Below are 25,938 nucleotides of genomic sequence, written 5' to 3' on the forward strand. Positions count from 1 at the left end.
TGTGAACAAAACACATGTAGTTCCTGCTCCAAGGGAAAGCATCCACTAGAGAAGGAGACAAAAGTAAACCGAGTCATGGTGCCTGGTGACGGAGGCCCTCGTCGTCCATCTGGCACCACTCAAGAGGTGAGGTGAGGACAGAGAAGCTGCAACGGGAGAAATTGGTTCTGCCTCCAGACTCTGCAGCTCCTCCTCCCTATGCAGTAGGTCCAGGCCATATATCAGTGCTGCCAATTCCAGATCACAGCTGGTAATGGGCAAATGGATCATTGCAAACCACAGAAAGTCCCCAAACCTCATGTGAGTCGATAAGTGAGATCTCTTCCCTCCATAAGCCTTTCACCAGCTACACTAAACCCAGCAGAATTGATTATGGTATCACAGTCTCCACTACCTGTGGCTCCCACAATGCTGCCAGCTCTCTACGGTCGTGCTGACAAGGGCTGAGATGGAGCTTGGGTACGTGGAACCAGAGAAGGCGGGCAGGCTACCTCCTGCCTAAGAGTACCACGATAAACACAGCAGCTCCTCAAGGGGCTTATGCTCCAGTGGAGCAGACAGGCCAACGCGGCATTTCAATGTAGTGTGTGGGAAGTGTCACCAAATGGACGAGTGTGGGGTGCTGTGGGAAATAGAGGAGGAGCCAGCCCAGGCTTTGGGGTGATGCGGGGGGAGGAGCAGTGATCAAGGAAGTGTTTCCGGAGGAAAGTATGTATCAACTGAGAGCTAAAGCACCAGTGGGGAGTATCCAAGGGTAGGCAGAGAGGAGGGCATGGTAGAGAAATGGGAAGGGAAGGACACGCAGGAAACCCATGGAAAAGTCCAGAGGTAGGAGAGGGCATGGTGGATCCTGGGACTTAGGGCAGCCTGCAGCTTCTGAAGAGTGAAGTAGCAAATCGTGAGGAGTCCTGCAGGCCTCGCCAGAGGCATCGAGGGAGAGGCAGCTCAGGCTCCAGCTTTTGTAAATCCCGGCGGTTGCAGAGTGCAAAGCAGACTGGACGTGAGTAGGAAGGAAGCAGGGACATTGGCTGGGGGTTGGAGGGTGTTGTAATGAGGAGGGAAAGCTGATAGTGGTCTGGGCTAAGGCATGGATGATTGAAGACATGCTGAAGAATTGACGATTAGGAGGGAGTGGAGACACAGAGGTAGAAATCAAGGACGACTCCCAGGTTTGCAGCTTGGGAAACAGGCTGGATGAAGGAGAGGTTTAGTATGAGAGAGCCTATGGGAAGAGGATCTGTGGGGGAAATAGACCCTAAGTGCAGGTGGAGGTTCAGATACCTGTGGGGTATTCCTGGGGGGCAGCCAGAGCACCAGAAAGTCAGGGGTAAGAAGAAGCGTCTGGGTTGGATATTGGACGTCAAGATGTGTGGGTCATCAGGACGTAGATGAAAATTGAAGATGTGAGATGAGAGTCTCCGAGGAGATTCTCCACTCCATACATAGAGTGAGAAGAGAAGACACCAAGGGAAGACCCCAAGAACAACAAACTTGCAAGAAAATCAGAAGAAGAGGAGCCTGCAGAGGAGTCTGAAAATGAGCAGGAAGAAAACTAGGCAACCACAGGGCCCAGACTCCGGGGTAAGAGGGCACATCAAGATGCCAGGTGGGTCATGTGACATCAACAGGGTACGGCGGAGGCTGGCAGATGCTGACTGTAGGGACGTGTATAGAAATGCCTCCCACAGGAGCATTTGAGTGGGGAAAAGAGGTGTTGGGAAACTTTGTCTTCTACTTTTTCATTACCCTCTGCTCTACATGAAAGGACCGGTATGAAATCTAAGTTTTATTTAGTGCATTGTTTCGCAAAGGGTGATCCGAAGAATCTAGCCTGATGAGATGAGACACACACACAGAGAGTCTGTAGTGAAATAAATTTTTGGAAAGATTCTGTACTATATTCCCACATTAGAGTTTGACAGTGCAATTAATGTGCTAAAAAGGCTCAGGAAAGCTCTGCAGTAAGGAAACCTGTTGACTTCATCTAACCCACCATTTCCCAAACTTATTTGGCAGTGGCACCCCTTTATGTTGTATCTCCTACTAGCATCTCCCAGGGCTGGCATCACACTTTGGAAATTCCAGTATTAGTGGAAAAGGGCATGTCTAATTGACGAAATGTCTGCAGCTGCTAAACCTGTGGTAAAAAGCATCCTCTCCCAAGCTTAAGACAAAAGACTTACTTGGTCTGGGTTTCCTCATTCATTCACTGATTTAAAATTTATCAGGTGCCTACTAAGTGGTGGCGTAGCCTGAAAGGTGGCAGAGGTGGTATGTTTGAGAAAGTGAGACCTGAGGAGGGCATTCTTTGGACATGCTTGTGGTGGAGACTATGGTTAACCAAATAACCAGGTAGATGCTGGCCACTTGGGAGGGATGAGGAAAGAAGCATCACTATGGGATGGCTTTCTCTCCTCCAAAAAGTTATGAGATTTTGGAGCAACTATAAATAGTATGGAAAACATTGGGTGATAAAGACAATGAAAAATACTGGTGAGGGTCCAGGAGACTGGTGACTCTTACCCTAGGCAGAGCGAAAGACGATTCTCAATGTGGTTGTAGTTGCTACCACTTTTTAAGCACCTACTCTGTGCCAGGCACTCTACTTAATTATATAGTAATAGTGGACATTTACTGAATTCGTACTATGCACCAGGTACTCTTCAAAGTCCTTTACAAATATTAGCTTATTTATCCTTTCAACAACCCAGTAGGTACTTATCATCACATTCTCCAGATAAGGGAAGTGAGGGCCTGAGAGCTGACATGTCTTGCCCGAGGTCATGGCTAATAAGTGGCAGAACTGAGATCTGAACCCAGACCGTCTGGTTTCTCCAGATATTATACTCTTAAACATTAGATTCTATAGTCATTAAAAATGTCCTACTGATACCTGAAGTTGGATTGCTGGATTCTGAATCTAAAGTGCTAACCATTACACCCTGGAAACACCCACACTGTTTATGTTCTTTAATTAACACAACGCATAGCTGCAGCACTGAGCCTCCTGAATTCTAGGGGGTCTGACTCTGAAGCCCATACTTGCAGGTCTATTCTCACTTGCCACCCAGACTGCTGTCATTTTTACAAGCTTGAATTGGGGGATAGTCAACATATTTCACCACAACTGAGGCCTGGGCCCTCACCAAGACAGAGTGGATGCTGGCCATGGTGCTGGAACAGCATTCTGGGGACACCAGCCTGTCAGGCTCCAACCCTTTAGTTGCTAGGAAGGTCCAAGAGATCCAGAAGGAGGGCCCAGAATGGCCAGAGCAGCAGAGAGAATGGCACATTTGCGGTGCTTGGACAGCAGGCATTTTATCAACCCACACTGGCAATCAGTGTCACCATATTGGTCAATACCTGCAGAATGTCAGTCTTGGCTAGGATCACAACATGGTTGTTTACTGGGTTTCAGCAGCCTTGACCTTCAGTGCTGCTGCGCTCAGGGCCAAATGGGCTTAAAGATAGTTCCCCTGTCCGAGGTTGGCCTCTGCACCTGACCAGGGGTCATGACCTCGAGCCTTAGGTAGGCCAGGTTCATTTGCATCATTCTACAGTCACATGCTGCAGCCGCAATCCCAGCAAATGCAGATCTCCAAGCACAGAATGGTCCAGGACCCCCCATCACCTCTACATGAAGTGCCAAAAGCAATGCCCTTCATCCAGAATCTGCAGAGGGCAGTCCTCAAGACTAGGAGGCACACCCAGCCCCCACAGCCTCTTCAGGGCGCTGCAGATCCCACACACAAGACCCTTAAGTAGCTCCTAATTGAAGGGCTTGCAAAGCCCTCTGTGCATTGTGGATCTAATTAAGTTCCGACATCATATTAAATTGAGTCCCTTTATTAAACATTTATCTTCAGATTGCAGAGTGTCACAACACCACATTGTTTTCAATGACAGAAATGCAAACAGTGATTGCCTTCCCAACAGCACCAAAGCAGCCAACTGCAGGCCAGAGACACCAGCAGGGCACCTCTTCCCAGAGCCCATCTTGCTCAGCAAGGGTGGCAGAGGCCCTTGCAGTCCCCCAAGGGCTGTCTCCATCTCCTCCACATGTGTGCAACGACTGGGGGCTCCAGCTCAGCATCCCTGGTCCTTGTCCTCACTGAGCTGTCTGGATCAGCTGCATCTTCTCTCAGTAATTTTCTTTATGCCTTAGGAACCTCTTTTCTCTTGGGCATTGTAGTGGAAGCAGCACTGTAGCAGCAGAAGGTGGCCTACCTGTTCTGTCTGCTCCTCTCCATATACAGGCTGGCTGTGGGGGAGCCAGAGTCCCTGGGTCCACTCCTCTGTCCTTCCCCGCCCCTCGGACTGTGACGGCTTCAGAGCCAACCTTCTGATTTTCTCATCCTTGCCTGCTTTGCAGCACAGTGTTTGGTACAAAGAAGGCTGCCAAAGCATTTTTAATCAATTAATTAATCAATAGTTAAAGGCCAACTCTTGCCCTCAGCCTTGTAGTCTAGAGAACCCTCTCTGCACTTGCCCCAAAGACAATCAAGTTCTGGGGGACTGATTCCTGCCAGTTAAACTCATAAGAGACCCACATCCCATTTACATGGATGGCTTCTGAGGCAGAATTCTCCCTCCTGGGGAGAGGGACAATGCTGAGGAGATCAGAAGCTCTGCAGGAGAGTCTTCCCCCCAGATGACCAGTCCAGATCTTTCTTAAACACTTGGAAACACTAAGACTCACATTCAGTTCATTCTTTTCTCTATATTTGACAAGGCCCACCATTCTTGTGACAGCAACAATGACTATAACTAATAATAGCTGAGTGTGTGGAGAGCTTGCTATGGCACTGGTCTGAGAGTATTACATGTACATTAGCGTAGTTAACCCTCACGAGAAACTGTGAAACGGGTAATGTTTTTATTCTATTTTACAGTAAGGAAACTGAGGCTCAAAGAGGTTAAGCAATTGGCCCAAGGCTACACGCCCAGGCAGTCTGATAGCATCAGTTCCCAAGTCTCTATTAAAAATAATACCTAACACTTATCGACCTCTATGAGCCTCTAGTTCCTCACCTGTAGAATGAGTTCATTAATAAAACATGCCCAAGGGGTAGGTGTGATCATTAAATTAGGTGATACGTGAAGTATTGGCACAGAGAGGATTTTTAATAAATATTAGAGAGACTCCCACGCCCGCTGAGAGAGAGGACAGAAAGTATACCGTTCAATCCCTTTCCTCAATGAAATTCAATTAGTAAAATGACAAATAAGCTCGTGAAATTTGAAATAACAAGACAAGACAGCAATACAAGAGTTGTCGTGAGGTAGCCTGTGGTTAATTGCCAGAAGAGTGATCTTGGAGGTGAAAGCAGAGATGAAAGGAGGGAGAGGATGCTCTGCACTGTGAGGATCAGGGAAGGCTCCTTAGAATCCTAGCTTCCAAGGGATGGAAGGAATCTCAAAATCCTAACTACTGTGGAAATTCCTTCCTAAGCATCCCAAAGAGGGAGCTGACCACCTTCTGCTTGAATCCTTCCAGTGACAGGGAGCTCACTGCCTTGGAAGACAGTTCTGAAAACCACAACAGTTACACAGGTACCAACCTGACATCTCCTCCCCTACACAGGCCCAGGCTAGGGGGAGGAAAACGAGGTGCAGAATTGCAGATACTCACTGCACTCCTTAGATTTTGCACACTGGGCACTGCACGCTAGTCCTGGCCCTACCTGTACATTCCTACCTGTGGCTGCTAGCTCTGCCCTCCAGAGTAAAACAGACATGTTAGGTAGAGAAGGGCAGAGAGCTTAATTCAGCTGGGAGAGGCAGCATAATAGAAGAGTCAGAGCAGAGAAGATGGAAAACTTTGGGCCTGACTGGACCTAGCGAGGAATGCCTGATTCTGCACAGCAGACAATGAAAATCGTGAAGATTGCTGAGCGGTAGAGTGTCTTTGGTGTGAAAATGAGAGTGCAGTTAAATGAGCATCCCTGGGCCTGTGGGTCCTCACAGCACAAGCCATTTCTGCCCCGTTGGGTCAGTGGTACCTGTGCCAATTGACCACTCTGGCCTGCTCTGTCACAATACCAAATGTGCCTAAGCCATAAAAATGAACCAAGGAGAGCTTGGGGAAATCTGTGCTCAGGAACTTGAGGTGGAATTTGCAAAGCAAGAAAGGCCATTGGCATTTCATCACTCCATGGAAGAATCTGGGCTTGCCCCTCCAATCCATTCCCCAGTCAGCCACCAGGGCGATCATCCTAAAGCATAAATCTGGTCACATCAACCTGCTTAAAACTTTTCAGTGGCTCCCCATTGCTCCTGACTTCATACTTTGAATGGCTTCTTAGGCCCTGAATAATCCCACCATTGCTGCTATCTCTCCTGACTGGTATGCATCTGCACATGCAAACAATCACACACACACACACACACACACACATGCACACACACACACACACACACACACACATCCAGCCCAACCATCTAGTTTCAGTCCTTCAAACAGACTGAAGATGGTGCTTCCTCCAGGAAGCCTTCCTGACAACCCACCCCTCCCAGTATGAGCCACGCATCCTCCCTACCGCCCAGCACCCTGTGCTCTGCTGTGACATCATAGCAGAGTGGACACCTAGAATCCCCTGCCTGGGGTCAGATCCCAGCTCCCTCCCTCACACTAGCAATGACTCCTTAGATGCATTCCTTCACCTCTCTGTACCTCCATTTCCACATCTCTAAAGTGGAGAAAGTAATAGTACTTTCCTCAACAGGTTTTTTGAGGATTAAAGATAAAGCGCTTAACCCAGTGCCCAGTTCACAGCAGCCTATCCCCTGAGCCAGCCATCACCATTGCTGTCCTTATGGTTTTCACTCCAGGTCATATGTGTTAATTATTTGTCTGGAGGCCTCACTAGACTCATAGTTCTGGGGGACAGAGAACCCTTCTGTACAGATGCTCTCTCTATCACAGTGTCTAGCTCAACAACACCTAGTAGATGCTCAATAAAATTTGAGGAGTAGCTGAGATACTGAATTGAAAGGTGAACAATTTGTCCAAGATCACATGGTTAATAAATGTCAGAAAGAGAACTCAAACTCAAGATCTCTTGCAAGTAGCACAACCACACCACAGGGCCTGTTAAGATGAATTTAGAGCTGTTGGCACATGACAGTATTTATTCATTATCCGCCTACTCCTGGAACTCCGGGGTTGACAGAGTCATTTGAACAATCCTGTTTCATAGGATCTAAGCACATGAGGTTCCCATAACTCCCTCGGAATGCTCTCTTTGTGCAACAGAATGTGATCACCGGTCTCTACCCTACTAGTCTGTGAGTTTCTGGAAGGCAGGGACTGTGTGTGATCCTTTTGTGCCCCCCACCATGGGCCCAGCAAAAGGCAATAACACCTACCGCTTACCAAGCATCCACTGGTTGGCAGACACTGTGCTAAGCCATCTCAGTGCAGTGTTTTACACTTGATCTTAGCCAAAAGGCTGAGAAGCCATCAATGCAGTGGTCTATGCAATTCTCACAACCCTGTAAGTCTTCCTGACTCCCGTGTTACAGATGAGACTGAAGCTCAGAGAGGTTCAGTGGTATACCTGGGATACAACCCAGGTAGAAGGTATTCAGACGTTATGAGCCTAACCACTGAGCATCACTGCCTGTCTACTAGAGGAGTTGAACTGAATTGAACTGTCTTCTGGGAAGGTTGACCCAATGTTTCTTCATGGCCTGTGACAACACCCAACCTACAGGTCAGCTTTACGGATTACATTTTAAGTTGGCTCATTAGCTGTGTGGAGGTCCCTTAAACTCATCAGGAACAGGCTTTCAATCACATTGTAGTGTGAATCGGGTCTGAGGTTTTCCTGGGTACTGTGAAAGCTGCCCAGGGTGTGTGTTCATTTCTGTCCCTTGGTGGCCTGCTCCAGTGTCAGCACTACCCCCAGGGGCACAGCTGAAAGGCTGTGATAAAAGGGCCTTAAAATTTAGAACCCAGATCCTTCCAAGTTCTCAGTCCTAGTGAGATGGGCCCATATCACCCACCAACCAGTGACAACAAAGCCAAGTTCAGGTCAACCAAGCTTATTCCTCCTCCTCGTACACACTCAGAGCCCACATTCCTGGCCCAGCCCCCAGTGTGTGGCCCTGACCAGCAACTCCAGGGGCCTCTTCCACCATATCTAAGGACCCACAGATCTTGGTTCACTTATCTTCACTGGGATCTATTACATTCTTCCTGTGGGGGTACAAACTCACCGTCTTGCATCCTTTCCTGCCTCCCTTTGTCCAAGGCTGACTTACCCCTAGCACATGCTACTTCTCAGCAGTGCCCCCTCCTACTTCTCTCCCTTATTCACAACAACAGCTGGCACTGGACAGTAGTAAAGATTATCCTGAACAGAGATGTTGTAACATTGAGACACCTTTTAATTCATTCATTCATTCATTATTCAGTGGATATATAGTGAGCGCCTACTATATGCCAAGCACTGAGGAATCAACAGATTGCCTTCTTAGAAATGTGGTCTTGAAAAATGTGCTTAGTGTATATATGCAAAACTATTTTAACAATCAACAAAATGAAAAGGCAACCTACAGATTGGGAAAAAAATATATTTGCAAACCATATATCTGATAAGTGGTTAATATCCAAGGTTTGTAAAGAACTCATATAACTCAATAGCAAGAAAACATTTATCCAATTAAAAAATGGGGGAAGGACTTGAATAGACATTCCTCCAAAGACAACATAAAAATGGCCAGCAAGTACATGAAAAAGTGCTCAGCGTCACTTATCATCAGGGAATGCAAACCAAAATCACTATGAGATAGCACCTCACACCTATTAAGAGAGCTATTAACAAAAAGACTAGCGATAACAAGTGTTGGCAAGGGCATGGAGAAGAGGGGACTCTTGCACACTGTTGATGGGAATGTAGATTGGTGCAGCAGTTATGGTAAACAGTATGGAAGTTTCTAAGGAAATTAAAAATTGAACTATCATATGACCCAGCAATCCCTCCTCTAGGTATACACCCCCCAAAAATGAAATCACCACCTCATTAAAACATCTACACTCCCACATTCATTACAGCATTATTCACAATAGCCAAGATATGGAGACAACCTAAGTGCCCATCAAAGAATGAACGGATAAAGAAACTATGGCATATACAAAGGTACTTCCAAATGTTCATGAAAAGATTTATATTATCTTTCAATTCTATCTTCCATGAACTTTTTAAAGCACTAACGTATATACAATGAAATATTATCCAGCCCTAAAAAAGGAGATCCTGCCATTTGTCACACCATGGATGAACCTGGAGGACATTATGCTAGGTGAAATAAGCCAGGCACAGAAAGAAAAATATTACATGATCTCATTTATATGTGGAATCTAAAAAAAGAAAAGGTCAAATATATAGAGATAGACAATAAAACAGTGGTTACCAGCATGGTGGGGTGGGGGGTGAGGGTGCAGAAAATGAGGAGATGTAGGTCAGAGGATACAAAGTAGCAAATTTGTAGGATGAAAAGGTCAAAAGATCTAGTGTGCAACTATTATAGTTAATAACAGTGTATCACATTCAGGATTTTTGCTAAATGAGTGGATTACAGCTGCTCTTGCCACAGGGGGAAAAAATTAGTAACTATGTCAGATGATGGATATGCATATTGGTTCCACTATAAAAACCATTTTACTACATATGTGCCTTACAACATCATGTTGTATACCTTAAATATACACAATAAAAGTTATTTTTCAAAGTAAATAAACAAGGTGTTAAAAAGACTATTTTAAAATGTATGATTGTGTTCATTAGGATTAGGTTTGGCTACAAGGCTTTTTTTTTTTTTAACTAAAGTAAAAAAGATAGATAGTTTATTTCTGTCTCATTGAACAACTCTGGTGATACGTTGTCCAGGGCTTGTAGGACACTCCATGGTGGTGTGGTCCAGATACCCTTTATCTTATTCTACTGTAATGTAGCATTTCATTCTCAATGTTGTTTCATGGTCCAAAACGGTGGCTAGAGCTCCAGAGTCCTTGTGTCAAGAGGAAAGGACAGAGAAGGGCATGCCCCATGCCCTGAAGGACATTTCTCCAAAGTTGCTCTCACACTTCTACTTACATCCCATTGGTCAGCACATAGTCACATGGCCACCTCTAGCTGCAAGGGAGGCCGGGAACTAAAGTCTGTATCTCGGAAACCATATGTCCCGGCAAAACTTGGAAAGACCGAGAGAACAGGATATTAGGACATGGATAGCAGGCTCTGTCACAGCAAGGTGTAAAGAACAACAATACAATGAGCACCTGTGTGCTCACCACCAGGTTAAAAAGTGGAGCATCCCCAGTACATTGGAGCAGTTGTGTGCCATCCCCCACCCCAGACAAACACTGTTAAATATTATGTTTGTCATTCCCTCGCTTGACTTCACAGTTTTACCACATCCGCATGTATTTCTAAACCATCCATAATCTAATTGTGTTTTTCACCTTGTGATAATGGAATCATACCATGTGTATTTTTCTGCAGCTTGATTATTTTTGTTCAATGTTATGTTTGTAGAATTCAAGTGTGTTGACATGTGCAGCTGTAATCCATTCACTTTCACTGCTGTATAATATCCCATTATATTAATATACTACAAGGTGCTATCATTCTTCTGACAATAGAAATGTGGGTTATTCCCAGTTTTTTGTTGTAATAAGTAGTGCTTTTATAAACATTCTTATATACATCTCCTTGCGCATATATTTCTCCAACACACATTTCTAAAAAAAAAAGTTCTGAGTTGTGGTGTATACACTTATTTTGAAATCATCAAATAGGCTTTTCATAAGAGAAATACAAAAGATCTTCATGCTCCAGGGGTACTAATGTTTGGCCCAATGCTCACGTGTTTAGGAGAATAGAGGTGTGTGGTACGCTCCCTGCCCACACACACAAGTGTGCATGCACACACACACTGACTCACTCATGTATTTGTTCAATAAGTTTTGTCAGGTAGCCATTAGCATTCATTTAAAGGCACACCATCAATGTAATAATGATTTTTTCAGGAGAAAAGAGACACGTTGCTGTGAATGAACCCATCAGTTATAAGACACTTCCTGATGTCAGAAACATTGAAATGTGCACATGAGCATCTTAGAATCAAGGAAAACATGGTATATTCAAAAAACTCTCTAAAAGAAGTTCTGCCTTTAAGGAGCTTACAGACTTGCAGCTATTTGTTCCCAACAGAAATACAGAACAGATCAAAGCAGATACAAAGTGCTCAACAGCTCTGCTACCCAAGCCAGAGTGTGGTCCCCCAGGAGCCCTGTAGCACGGGCATCACCTGGGAGCTTATGATAAACGCAGTCTCAGGCCCCACCTCGGACCCACGGAATCAGAATCTGGCTTAACGTGATCCCCAAGTGATTCCTATGCCCATTAAAATCTGAGAAGCACTGCATGGAAGCACAGGGGAGGAAAGAGTCCTGCCAGCTGGGGGCAATCAAGGAAGGCCTCCTGAAAGAGGTGTCATTTGAAGAAAAAAGAAAGGCAGACTACATTTATAGTTCTTTTTTTTTTTTTTTGTCGTTTTTTCGTGACCGGCACTCAGCCAGTGAGTGCACCGGTCAGTCCTATATAGGATCCGAACCCGCGGCGGGAGCATCGCCGCGCTGCCAGCGCAGCACTCTACCAACTGCGCCACGGGCTCGGCCCGGCAGACTACATTTATTAAGTGCCTGCTCTGGGTTAGGAATTGCACTGGGGGCCTTCACCCCAATTATCTCCTTGAGTTTTCAGAAGTAATCCCCTAGCCCCTAGGCAAGGACTAATATCACTTTCTCCCAGAGAAGGATACTGAGGCACAGAGCAGTCACATAACTTGCTCAAATCCACGCAGCTGAGAGCTAACAGAGCCAGGCTTAGAAGCCAGATCTTGCTCAGTCCAGAGCCCAATCTCCTTCCCTACATCACACATAAAGAACTAAGAAGTAGCCATGGAGACAAGGATCAGGACCAGAAACAACTGGGGATTGTATGATCATGTGCTCATGGTTGTGGTCAGCCCTGAGAGCTGAGGACTTCTGAGAGGTAAGAGCTCAGATCAAACAGAAAGAGCAGATTCAGGGCGGGCAGGCACATCTGACTTCTTACCCCATTCTAACTCTGCCCGGTGTGTAGCACATAGTAGGCATTCAAAACTACCCACTGAGTGAATGAACGGATGAATGAATGAATGGATGGATGAATAAAAAGCAAACCCAGGACTGTCACACAGGCTGTTGTGTCAAAGCATCCAACACCAGCCAAGGCAGAGCTGTGCTGGGGGCTGGGATTCCAGCAGGAGCTCGTCAGGCACGGCCCACCTTCCCTGAGGTCTCCCAAATCCCTACTGATAGAAAGGGCCCTGCCAGGAAAGCAAAAAGCCAGAATCAGAAAGGTTTAAAACACAGAGAATCAGCTCCCACCAAACCCTTCATTTGCTTCACTTAAAAAATTACTCAGACAGCCTCCTCCCCATGCCCCAGCCGCTCCATCGTGCCCCCGCCTGGCTCCCGGGCTGCTCCTCCAGCTTCCCCTGAATATGTGGGAAATAAAACAGCGTCTGTTCAGCCCCTAATGACCGGTTTATGAGGAGCTTATTGTATCTAAAGAAACAAGACAGCAGTTGGTGTGAGATATTAATGTGCTTTTTACAAAGCTGATGAAACCTCCTTTTAAACGGCTTAATACCTGCAAGCTGAATTCCCAGTCTGAAACGGTAAACTCCTGAAGACAGAGCTGTGGCAGCCTGAGGCGCAGACCTTGGCCTCTCCGCCTCGGCCGGGCCTGAAGTCACTCGGCTTTGGGGTTGGCAAGGCACTGCTGCCCCCTGGGGTGCAGCGTCCTGGACACGCATGGTTGTTAGCCCCTTGGCTGGATAATTCCTTTTAGTTTGTGGTGGGAGAGTCTCCCCTACACCCCCCTCCTCCAAAAGCTCAAAGTCTTTGCCTGTGGGGGGAACAGGCAGTGAGACGCTCACCCCCCTCAGTTTAGCCTGGACTCTGCAGGGCCTGGTCCTGTCCACCTCTCCCTTCATCTCCTGCCCTTGCGCTACCATCTAGCCCTCTAAATGGGACCAATCTTTCTGCAAACCTCCAATCCCACTCATTTCTCATGACTTTGCACCAGCTACACTTCATCAGGATTTCCCTTCATCCAGGGGTGTGCTGGTAAATGTTTAACCACCGGCTCTCTGACCTGGGCAGTTGAGGGGGAGGGCCTTGATTTGTAGCATTTGCCAATTGCTGTGGTGTAAATACTCCCACAATGGCTGATTTCAAGCTACTAATGAAAAGAAGAGATGCTACCATTCGGCTCCTGTGAGCTGGCACAGGCAACACACCACTACCTGCAGGCTTTCTCTCAAGACCCGCTAACCCAGCTCTGCCCTGGGAAAGCTTCTCTGACCCCCAAGACAGTTTGTTCGCTCCTGTGTGTCCAGCATTTCCCTGACTGCTCGTGCTTGTCCCTCCTCCTGGCAAGCCCTTCTCACCTCTCCACCACTCCCTCATCACACCCCAACATGTGCACATGTGCGCACACACACACACACACACACGCACATGCCACATACACATGCCCCCTTCCGTGTGCCCAGACACATTCTGCTTCCTCTGTCACAACACACACCCTGCCACACCACAGCATCTGCTTTCTGTCTCCAACCATAGACTGCAAGTGCTGTGAGGGTGGAAAATATATCTTTTTCTCTGTGTCCTCAGGAGGTTGCATGGAGCATGGCATACAGTTGGTGCTACATAAATGTTAGCTCAACTACTGTGTTCCCATAAGGGCTTGTACATCCCTCTAATACAGGATGTGAGACATTGCACTCTAGAAAATTCTGTAGTTTCTGTCTTTCCCCGTAGAAGCCTCTGAAGGGCAGAATCAGGTTAGATTTAACTCCACCGCTCCAGGGCCAGGCGCTTAGCCAACCCTTAATATCTACTGTGGGGAGAGAGCCTGCCTAAGAAGAAGCCAACTGAGAGGAAAGTCAGAGATGGAGAGAGATACCAGATTTTTGAGCACCTGGATCCATCTGTGCCTGAAACCATCACAACGGCTGGGCTTGATTACCACCAATCAGAAAGAAATACAGTTAAACTCTAGGCTGGCATCAGGGACACAAGATTATTACTCTTCACTTACCGCAGTGATGTCTGTTGACATAGATGTCCTACAAAATTTAAATTTCACCAGTAGTGATTGAGTGCTGCTGCTACCACCCCTCTTCTGAGGCCACTACCACCATTAGCCAGACTGAATCCAGGGCCCAGAGAGCTCCAAGTGCTCCTGGAGACCCCACACGGTCCAGCCGACCACACAGGCTCATGGCCACCGTTGGTCTCAGAGGCTGTTTGGACCATTCTCACCACGACCTGCATCCCAATTGCCCCATCATGTCTCACTACCCATTGCTTCCCAAGGGCTCTGTTCATCCCTAGTCTGACCCAATCTCCAACTTCCCCCGCCTCCCAAATCCTTGCCCTGGGCCCTCTGGAATGTATGTCCTGGTGTCAGCAGGATCCCTATATTCGCAGCCTCTTCTCCCTGCTCTGATGGAATCTGGCTCTCCAATGAGGACTCAGCACCCCTGCCACCTCTCACATGGGGCGTTTGAATGCCCACACCCTGGGCCTCCCTGCTCCCTGCTGCTCACCACTGTTTCCCTGCCTCCCTCCTGGCTACAGTCACTCACTGACTCCCAGGCACCACCTCATTCTCTGAGTGTGGCACAGGCTGGCTGCCCCCTGTCCGGTGCTGCTCCTACAGTCATCCTCAGAGAAGCCATGGTCAGGCAGACATTCCTTCTGGTTCCTGGCCTTGACCCCTCACTCCTCAGCCAGCCTGCACTAATCCTACCTCACTGGTTGTTAAATACAGAAATAGTATTGTACCAATCAGTCCCCCCTGAGTGCAGGGAAGAGGGCTGGGTGCTCGTGGGTTGTGATGGGCAGAGGAGGGCTGGAACTGAGGCCCCATCTCCTCTCCCTGCTCCCCAAGGGTGGGTGGAGGGCTGAGCTCTAAGGCCCTGCAGCTCTACCAGCTCTGAGGCCCAGCCTGGGCACATCTGGCCCTGCAGGGGGTGGGTAAGGGCACAGGAGCCAACAGGAGAAGCAGAACCTTCCTGCTGGCCCTAAGTGGCCGGATGAGAGTGCTCCCTCCGAGGCTCTGCCCTCCTCCCCACCCTGCTCCCCCTACCACTTCCTGCACCTTCACGCCCATTCCCAGCCCCGGCCCCCTGGAGCTGCCCTGCACAAGGGTCAGTTTCATGGAGCCGTCCTCCCACTGAACAGCAGCAAACAAGCTAGGAGAACATTTTGTACCCACTGAGACAGAATGACTCTTACTGTCACAGGGAAGTTTTGGAAGCATCTGGTGTGGCTCCCTGTGTCAAATCATGTCCAGACAGGGCCGTCATTTAGCCCGTAACAGTCTCATCATCAAAAGATCACACCAATAATTTCTTAAAACAAACCAGTGATTTGAGACTTATTAGAGTAATTTGATGAATCACTTGCATTTCAGCTTTTAACTTGGTAGACAGTTCTTAATATATACTTGACATATACAGAAAATAAGAGCAACTTTTTAGTTTTGCCTTATATATTAATTTGTATGACCTTTCTGGTTGCTAAATACTTTGAATGTTGTCTCTGCTTCCACCCAACTTGAGCCACCCATGTTGGTGGTCTCACCCCTGACCTTGGCATTACCAATAACCGCACCTCGTCCACAATCTGCCTTTTGCGACCCTCCCCCCCATGCACTCCCCTCACAAACCCCCCTCCTGGTTAAAGTCAACTCACCAACTGTTCTGCACCTGTACCCAGAATGTGGCCAGAGAAAACCACAGAATCTCCAGAGGGACCTTCAGACCACCAACACATACACTTCCTGTCACACACACTTCACAGTTCGCTCCATTCCTCCTCCCACTCTCATGAAGAAAATTTCACTTCCCTTCCTCCTTCCTCAAATCTCCAACCCTTCCTCCTCCTCACTTTCAGTGGAAGGACCTGCTTCCCGTTTCATCAGGAAAATAGAAGCAGCCAGAAGAGAAGCATCCCGAGCTCCCCCATGTCTACCCATTCCCACACCTGCATCCACAGGTGCCACCTGCCTTTCTGGCGCACCACTATCCACTCTGCACTGAGTCCTGGAGCTCGTCCCCTCTCACATTGCTCCTGCACTTCTCCATCCTCTCTGTAGGTCATCACTTCTTCCCTCTCTACTGGAACATTCTCTCAACATCGCAATCCACAACACAGAGCAGCCAGCACTAGCCAGCTAATGATGCAGTGCAGGAGGGCAGAGGGGGCTTTTAGGGGAAGGAGACAACTAAGGATGCAGTGGGGGCTGAGGAAGCAAGAATAGCATGTGCAAAGGTCCTGTGGTAGGAAGGAACATGGCAGGGAAAGTGGGCCAAGATGCAGAAAGAGGGAGGAAGTGGGTGAGAGGTGAGACCAGAGAAGGAGCTTGGGGTCAAGCCCTGTTAAAGATGTCAAGCTTTCCCTGAGAGCACTGGGAAGCTGTGGAATGTTTTAAGCTGGAGGTAGCATGGTCAGATTTTCATTTTCAAAGGATTTACTCTGACGGGGGAGATGGCAGTGGGTGCAGGTAGCAAGTGGGGAAGCTACAGCAGTCATCAGCGCAGCAGGATAGTGGCCTGGTGGTGGGTGGTGCTGTCGATGGAGAGACATCAGCACATTTGAGAGAGCAAGGAGCTAATACACACGAGACGTGGTGAAGGATGGAAGCTGCAGGCAGGAGGAAGAGATGTCGGTGGTGACAGCTGGACTCAGGCTTGCACATGGCTCAGGCTTGCACTGGCCTCAGGTTTGCACCAAGCCAGTGGTGCCTCCAGAGGACCAGGCTTGAGAGAAAGATCATGAGTTCAGGTTCAGACCTGCTGAGAGTACAGTGCCTTTAAAGCATCCTCCAAGAGACATCAAATAGGCCGTTGGAGACCCAGGTCTGGGCCTCAGAGGAGGGGTCTGGGCTGCTGATCCTTTCATAAAGCCTCCCCACAGCAGCTGTGGAGCCCTTCTCCTGTGCCAGGCACTGCACTGGGAGCCCACGGTCCATGGAGCAGCCAGGCTTCATGGGCAGCAGTGTGGGTGTGGCCCCCAGCATGAGGCAGAGACGGGAGGCACCCCTTATGAGCCCTTGGCTCTGGGTTGAGCTCTGTCCCCAATTTGTTAGGAGCCTCGGGGCACGTCTCTCCCAGCCTCACCTCCTGCACAGAGTCCTTATAAAGACGCCTGGCACCGAGTTGCCAAAATATTTGTCAGATTGAATTGAAAGAAAATGAAAGTGCTTTGCAAAGTGCTTTTCAAGTACAAGGATTTGTGATTTTAACAACAGGGAGAATTTTTTATGCTCATAGCAGCTGGTATGAAGACTGTTCTCCTGGAGAAGAAAGAGAAGGGTGCATGGTGGGGTCGAGGGCACAGTCACTAGGGGCAGGAGGAGGACAGAGGGGAGACAGTGGGGGGGGGGCAAGAAAAGGCAGGGCCCAGGGACACCACTCTGAGTAACCCTCCAAAGCTTCAGGAAAGTTACCAGAAGTCCCAGTGTGCTCTGAGGAATTGTTTTTCTTGCAGAAGGCAGGAGAGTTGGTGAATTTGATAGAGACAGCTCATGTGTGAATGGGGGCAGGGGTTCAACCCTCTTCTCCAAAATATGTAGCATATAATAATAGCTGGAAATATCTAAAGTGCTTATACTTCTATATAATACGTAAGTATACCTGTGTACTACATGCACAGGTATATATAATATATACAGGTCTATGTAATAATGCCTTCAAATTCCTGATTAATATCTCTCTAGTACATAAATAAAACCTACTCCTGCTTTATGAGATATGAAATCTCAGGACTCTGTAAGAAAATAAATTGCTAACATGCATTGAGGACAGTATTAATCAGGTAATAGTAGCTACTGTCACAGAAAAACCCCATATGTCAGTGGCTGAACATAGTCAGAGTTCATTTCTCTGTCACATCAATGCCCACGAGGACTTACTGTGCCAGGCCCTGTTCCTAGCATTCTATACATGACAACTCAGTTCATCTCCATGACAATCTGCGAGGGAAGAATTCCACTCCGCTTTCAGAAAAGGAAATTTAGTCAACTCAATGAGGTTGCGCTGGACCCAGGCAGTCCCGCCACAGAACCTGCATCTCACCACTGTGTGGTCTTTCCCAGCACAGGCTCAGAGAAAGGGAACAGACATTTGTTGTGCCTACACTGGTGCTGGGGACACAGTGTGTGAGAAAGGAGCTCTCAGGAGACTGACACTCTGGTGATTGTGAATTTCATTCTGTCCATCGGTTTTTCCAAAAGTTGTATTCGACATTTCACTCACTGCTGCAGTGCGTGCTAGGGTCTTCACCTGAGCCAGTTCTCACCTTCTCAGCAATCACCGAGAAAATACTGAGTCAAAAGGCATTATTTTGAGCCCTCTGTCCCTACTTACTCAAAACATTAACCCCCCTGAGCCTCAGTTTTCTCACCTGCAAAATGAGGATGATATTATCCCTCTCGTTGGCCTGTGGTAGAGCCAAAATGGGTTGTGGTTCAAGAACCCAGCTGAGGGCCCAGCCCCCAGTGGGGGATCAATCCCCCCACCCCACCCCCAAAATTTCAGAATTGTTGGGGGCTGGGGATGGTGAATTTCATGCAAGGGCAGAGGGAAGAGTGTTTTGCAGGCTCATCTCAGGGGCTGTGGGAATGTCTGTCGGTGTCAGTCTGGGGGCTGCCTTCTTTGGAAAGGGACCTGCTCTTTCTCACAGACAAAATGCAGGGTGACTCCCAGCCAAGTGTGGGGCACAGAGATGGGCTGATGAGCAGTTATCAGCCTCCTCGATGGCAGTCCCCAACCCCAAATCAAACCTCCACTGCTGCCAAGCTTCAGCTAATCCTCGGAAGCCTCAATGCAGGGGTGAAGGCAGCGTTTTGAAGTCTTAGGCTTTAGATCCTCTCCGCAGGGCTGCGGGTGTGTGTGTTCTGATTCACCAGGCAGATGTCCAAACAGACAAAGCGGTACCTTCCCTCAGGGGCGAGGGAGAAGGCTGAGCGAGCTTCAGAAAAGCCAGAAGTCGGGAAGAGGCAGGGGGGTCCTAAGCCCCCAGAAAGCGTGATGTCTCATGTGCTCCTCCCTTTGCTTTGCAGGGAACTTCAAAGGTCTGTGCAAGCAAATCGATCACTTCCCAGAGGATGCAGATTACGAAGCTGACACAGCAGAATATTTCCTCCGTGAGTGCGCACAATTTTTTAATATCCCCACCAGTTGTGGGTCCTGCCCTTCTATACTTCAGGGAGCCAAAGACCAGGCCAATCTAGAAGCCCCTGACACAGCAGAGGACAGGAAAAGGCCAAGCCTCCCTCATTCCCTCCTTTTTGGAGGGCAAACCTTCATGCATGCTGGTCCCTCTGCCTGCAACAACACCCTTCTCTCCCCTTCTGCATCTGGCAAAGTCCTCCTCATCCTCTAGGTCCCAGCTGAAACATCACCTCCTCCAGGAAGCCCTGTGTGCCTCCTGCATGGGTTCCTGGGGCACAGCACTTTTCCATGCTGTGGGGTCTTTGTCTATTTGAGTAACTATCTCCCAACTCTGCTAGGGCAGGGAATCTCCCTGTCTTGTTTGCCATTATAGTCTCAGCCCAGCGCTAGGCACATAATAAAAGCTCAGTTAAATATTTCTTGAGAAATTGACTGAAGAAACCCATCAGGCAGTGCCAGATTGGAACTTCTACTGCAAAAAAAAAAAAAAAGGTTTTTTTTTTTTCTTCTCCCGCAAGCCAAGTCAAAGTTAAATCCTGATGTAACAGCTGCGATCTTAAATCCACCTGAGACATATTATCAAGAGAAAGCATTTTGAGGCGCCAAGGAAATTTCTCAAGCATCAGCAAAAACTAACAAGGCTACCCGTTTGCCAAGAAAGGGATTTCCCGGAGAGGGGCTGAGAGTCCTCAATGCTTGGGACAGGAAAGCTCTCAGGCCAGCTCTTCCAGACACGGTTTGCCCTCGCCCAGGAGCACCCCCGCCTCCGCTCCCAGGTGCCCTTCCCTCCCCACAGCAGAGTGATGAACATTACACTCACATCACGTTGATGAAACACGTAGGAGGCATTTTATTATATGGATCACCCTGTCTCTTTCAATAATTACTCCTCACATCAAACCCAGCTCTCAGGTCAGCCTGGAATCGGGTTTCATTGAAAAGCCCATGGAACGTGAAGTCAGCCAGGCAGCTGGGAAGAGAGAGGAAGGAAATATGATGCAATTTGTAGATTTTTTTTTTCGGGAAAAAAAAAATCATACCATACTTGTCATTTCATTTGACGAATTAATGCCCTCAAGACATTGCTCTTAAGTGCAATTCCCAAAGAGCCAGTTGGTTGCTATTACCATGTAAGGCCACAGGAGCCTGGCAGTGTGGAACACATGGCTTGAGCACCTTCTGTATGCCAGACCCTGTGCTCAGTGCTGGGGAGGCCAAGATGGGTGAGTGAGACATGGTCCCTAGCGCCCGGAAAAGGACAGCCCGATGGCTAGGGCCCCCAGAGTAACAGTTCCACTTGGGAGACACAGCATGGCAGAGATGAGGCCAGATATAGAGGTGGAAGGGGTGAGCCAGGCTGAGCCCCACACCAGGAGCTGCACTCCTTGGGCACAGGTCTCATCTGGTCCAGCACAGTGATGATGTAATACTTTATCAGCTAGGCAGTAAGTGCCTTGGGGCAGGAAATTTGTCTCATTCGTTGCTGCACCTAGAACAGCGCCTGAAATATAGTAGGTGCTCGATAAGGGCTTTTTGTTAAATAATAGAAAGATACAGGATTCTTCAGTAACAATTCCTACCAACTCTATGCCTCAGTGTCCTTATTTTGAAAGAGAGAAGAGCTTAGAGTGTTTGGGTCATCTTGGTGTCCCTAGACAAAACACTTGGATTCACATTAGCCGTGTAAGACTCCAATGATCTGATGAGAGTTCACTTAATCCAACACTATTTTTCGAGCATGTATACCAGGTCTCAGCAAACTCCTTCTGTAAAGGACCAGACAGTACATATTTCAGGCTTTTCAAGCCATGCAGTCTCTGCCCAACTACTCAGCTCTGCCCTTCTAGCACAAAAGCAGCCAGACAATATGAAGCACACAAATGTGGCTGTGTTCCAGGAAAACTTAACTTTTTTTGCAAAAACAGGCAGCAGTCTGCATTTGGCAGAGTTTGCTGACCCTTGATCTATAACAAGCTAGTCCTGGGTTAGACAATAAAACTAATTTTTTAAAAGTGGAAGACATGAGTTGCTATCATTCTCTCTGAAACTCTAACCTGGTTGGCGAGAGAAGCTAGAAGACAGGAATGATTTTTCTAGAAGAATCCCCTGCCCTGCTCCCCACTAGCCACCCCCTTTCTGATTTAGAAGCCCCTCTGTGGACCTTCCTGGCACCCTGCCCATGTCTCGATCCCAGCCCTCATCACACTTTGCTGCACATTTACTGGTTCACACTCAGCATCCTCACAAGATTATGAGTTTCTTGAAGGCAGAACTATGTCCCATTCATTTCTGCACCCCAAGCCCCCAGCCCAGGGCCTGGCAGGGAATCAGTGTCCAATAAAGCAATTTGTTGACTGAGCAAGAAAGTGACTTGGTGGGTGAACAGATCAACGTTCAAGCATATGATCTGGTGCCGCAGAGGAGAGCTGAGGGCCAGAGAGGTGGGCAGAGCTGCTCCCGCAGGTGGGTGGGGCTTTGGCCCAGGGAAGTGGGAGGAGCTGCACCTGGGGTGGGTGGAGCCTGAGTCAGCGCCCAGTTCAGCTCTGTCAAACTGACCTGCACAGCTTATGCAGCACTTGGGAGGCTGTGAGAAGGACAGAAGCAACTCCTGTCTCTGAGGGCTAGCTCTGTGGTCTGGAGACAGACCCAAGGACCTAATGTTTATGCCGCAGAGAGGGAAAGAAGGAAGCGTGTGGTGCCGAGGAAGCCTACCCCCTAACCCAGATCAGATGAGGTCATTCCAGAAGGGCTCCCTAGAGAAGGTGGCACTCATGAGATTCTTGCAGAGCACTCGCTGTGTGCTGGGCACTACTGTCAGTGCTGAGGATTGAGGGTGAACCAAACAAAGCCGGCTTTGTGAGGGTTGCGTTGCCTAGGAGGAAACTAGCAAGTGCAGACACCCTCTCCCTGCCCCTGCTCCTGAGAGTTTCAGAGAGTTCTGGGTGGGGGTGGAGTGACGGGGGAAGGGTGCCACTTAGATAAGGTGGTCAAGACAGCTTCTCCAAATGAAGAAAGGGAATGAGGTGAGAGGATTTCTGGGGAAGAGAGTGCCTGATGGCAAGAGCAGAGGCCTAAATCCCTGTCTGAGGATCAGAGAGGAGGCCGGCGCACAAAGCATGCATGAGGGATGGGGGCAGTTCCTACAACATGAGATCAGACAGCAGAGGAGCCCGAGCACAGTGGGCCTGGGGACCAGGAGAGAAATCGATCTCATTTTAAGTGTGATGGGGACCACAGCAAGGGGGAATTACTTAGAAAAGTCAGCGTGGCTGCTCTGCGGGAGGGTAGATGATAAAGGCTGAGAAGGGAGGCAGGGAGGCCAGTTGGAGGTTGTCGCAGTCGTCAAGTGAGAGGTGATGGCAGCTTGCACCAGAGTCAGCCGCGTTGATGGCTAAGAGGAAGTAGCTGTTTGGGAGGCAGAGCTGACAGGAGTAGGGGCAGCCAGTGATGGGGGTGGGCCGTGGGGCAAAGAACTGCTGGCAGAGAACACAGCTTTGGGTTTCCAGAGGACTGTGAGGAGGATGGGGGTCGGGGATGAGAAGGGCAGGGATCCAGGAGGGTGGAAAAGGCTCACAAAGAGAGACACCAGAGCTCTGTCTGCCCAGACCAGGCATCTCTGCCTTTGACCTTCCAGGCACAGCCCGCCTCAGACTCAGAGGGGCAGTGACTCAGAGGGGCATGGGGGTAGGCAGGGGAGGGCTTCCAGAAAGGCAGCTGGAGCTCCTGCCACTACCAAGGTCAGCTCCTGCTGCTCCCATCGGTCTCTGCTCACCTTAAGGCAGGATCTGTCCTGCAGCAACTCTAACTCCCAGTGCCCAGCACAGAGCCTGGCACAGGGCCAGTGCACTCCTAGAATGAACCAAGGCCTAAATATGTATAAGTGTGGGACTACAGACCTCACTAGGCAGTACCATATCTCTGGATGTCTTTTCCTTGGTTCCCTGGGCCAACTATCCTGGTACTCAGGAGGGCACAAGAGGTCTGAGCTGCCCAGAGGGCAAGGTCCCTTTCTGGCATCCAGCAGACCTAAGTTCCAGTATCAGCCCAACCCCTATCTGCATTATGCCTTCACCTCTCTGAACCAAGTCTCCCATTTGTAAAAATGGGGAAATTACCACCAACTGGGATCATGGTGAGAATAAAGGAGATGCAGGGAGTCAAGGGCCTGGGATAAGGTCTGAGATGCCCACCCCTCCTGCCCAGCCCCAGGCCTCCCCTCTTTCTCCACTTGTGTGTCTGATATCAAGTTTGAAAAACCACTTGGAAACAGATTATATTTATTTTTAAAACTTTATGAGCTTCTCTGGGAATTCACATGCATTTGATCATTCATTCAACACATATTTGTTGGGTCCATACTATGTGCCAGGCACTGTTCTAGATGCTGGGGATTAAGAATCGAACAAAACAGACCAAATCTATGCTCCAATAAAAGGAGACAGACAATAAACAAATAAATAAGCAAACATAAGCACATCTTATGTGGTGCTAAGTGTTCTGGTGAAACAAAGCAGGGTGCGGAGCTGAGAGGGCGGGTGGTGACTGCCGTTTTATAGAGGATGGCCAGGGAAGGCTTCTCAGAGGAGGAGGCATTCAGGGTTGGATGGTTCTCTCTCCCTCCCAAAAAATGCAAACTTATGTGACTGTGGATGGAGTTATGGCCTTGGGGATAGGGATGGAGGTGACAGGACAGGGAACGAGCAGTCAAACCACTCTTCTCCCAACCCCAACCCCCCAAAACAGAGTCCAATCCATGCAGAGCATCTGCTAGGGGACTTGGCCCTTTTCCATATTCCTAAATGGCTCCTGAGTTAATTCTTCCCAGAAAAGCAGAGGTGTGAGCCAGGTGGAGCACAGCCCATGCCTTGTCCCCAATGTTACTGGCCTCCAGGGTGTTCCTAAACTCAAGATCACTGTATAATGAAAAACTGGACCAAGCTGAGCCATGCCAGGAATGCACATCCCTGAGGCCCCTTAAACTTCCTATGAAGTCACAGCATCTATGAAACAAGTGTAGCTTCTTCCTTACTTGTGAGTGTGAGCAGTTCACACATCCCACTAATGTTTATGGAGTGGCCTCTGATGCCAGGCCCTCTTCTAGGTGCTAAGGATATGGCAGCAGGCAAAAACAAAGACCTGGTGCTCAGGGCAAGTGTAATCTACAATAAATGAAGTTAAGAAGTGGATCATATAGTATGTCATACTGTGATGAGTGACATGGAGAAAAATCAAGCAGGAAAGGGAATTCCAGAGTGAAGGTGGGGTCAGGAAAGTCTTCATTCAGAAGTCTGAGCAAAGACCTGAAGGAGTTAAGACAGTGAGCTCTGTGGATATCTGGGGGTAGAATGTTCCAGACAGAGGGATTAGCAGGTGCAAAGGTCCTGGGGTGGGAGCAAGCCTGGAGTGTTTGGGGACTAATGCCAGTAAGATAGCATGCAGCAAGCAAGGAGGGGCAGGGGAAAAGTGAATGCAGAGAGGCCACAAGGACCCTGTGGGTCGTAACAAGGACTTAGGGGGTGGCTCTGATTGAGAGACAGCATCTTACTTTTGAACAAGATCTCTGGTTGCTGTGTTCATAAGAGACTGAAATATGACCAGGGGAGAAGCAGGCAGAAGAGTTAGGAGCCTGCTGCGATAATCTAGGCAAGAGATGATGGCAACTTGAGCCAAGGCGGTAGCAGTGAAGCGGGTAAGAAGGGATCAGATGCTGGAAGTATTTGCAGGGACGGCGTACAAGGTTTTCTGAAAAGCTGCATGTGGATTTGGAGGGAAAGGAAGGAGTCAAGGATAACTCCAAGTTTGTGCCCGTGAGGGACAGCAGATTGGGACTGGGGCTCAGTGTCAGCCACATTAAGATGAAGATGCCTACGGGATTTCCTGGTGCAATGTCAAGTGCTCAGTGTGCGGCTGGAGTCTGGGGTTCACAGGAGAGATCCTGCCAGAGAGAGGAGTTTGCAAGTTGTCAGCATGCAGGTGATGTCTAACACCACGACACTTGATGGATTCACCAAGGGCGTGGTGCAGAGAGAGGAGAGGAGGGGCCTAGATGCTGACCCCTAGGACACCAAGGTTGAGAGGCCAGGAAGCTGGGGAGGCCCTAGGGGGCTGAGGAGTGGCCAGTGAGGTGGCCTGGGTGACTCCTACCATCCTTTTCCCACCAGCTGACTGAGGATGTAGCACAGACAGGGAGGAGACAGAATGACAGAAGGGCATGGCCTGGCGGGAGTCCAGAGCTCATCTCCTGGGGTGGCAAGGAAGTGGGGCTCGCTTGCTCTCAAGCTAGCACGCCAAGCTTCAGACATTGTCCAGCGCCTCTGGGAGGGCCTGGCAGAAGGAAGGTACCCAACTAACACCTGATGGGACAAATGAATGAATGAATGAACGTTCTTAATCCCTGGTCTCTGGGAGTATTTGAGGAGTCCCACAGCCTCTCCTGAAATGTAGAGTGCAGGGGCTGCCCAGTGATGGGGGAAAGTAACCATATGAGCCCCTGGTCTCCACCCTGAGTCCCCAACATCTGGGCCCCATGAAGGCGCAGCTAGTACAGACCCGCCCCACCTGTGGCTGGCTTTCCCAGCAATGAATGGTGACCAGAATGTTTTTCCAGCCAGCACTGTGGACACATCCACTGTG

General features: G+C 48.8%; 1 protein-coding gene across 1 annotated transcript in view; it reads left to right on the forward strand.

Annotated features, from left to right (window-relative positions):
- The window catches only part of CACNG2 (calcium voltage-gated channel auxiliary subunit gamma 2), a 114,697-nt gene that overhangs the window by 76,646 nt on the left and 12,113 nt on the right, over positions 1 to 25,938 (forward strand). The window contains exon 2 of the mRNA XM_063076203.1: positions 19,194 to 19,277. Within this exon, the coding sequence (XP_062932273.1) occupies positions 19,194 to 19,277 (84 nt within the window). The remainder of the gene's footprint in view (positions 1 to 19,193; positions 19,278 to 25,938) is intronic.

The sequence above is a fragment of the Cynocephalus volans genome, chromosome 12, assembly GCF_027409185.1.
Source record: "Cynocephalus volans isolate mCynVol1 chromosome 12, mCynVol1.pri, whole genome shotgun sequence".
Classification (NCBI taxonomy): Eukaryota; Metazoa; Chordata; class Mammalia; order Dermoptera; family Cynocephalidae; genus Cynocephalus; species Cynocephalus volans.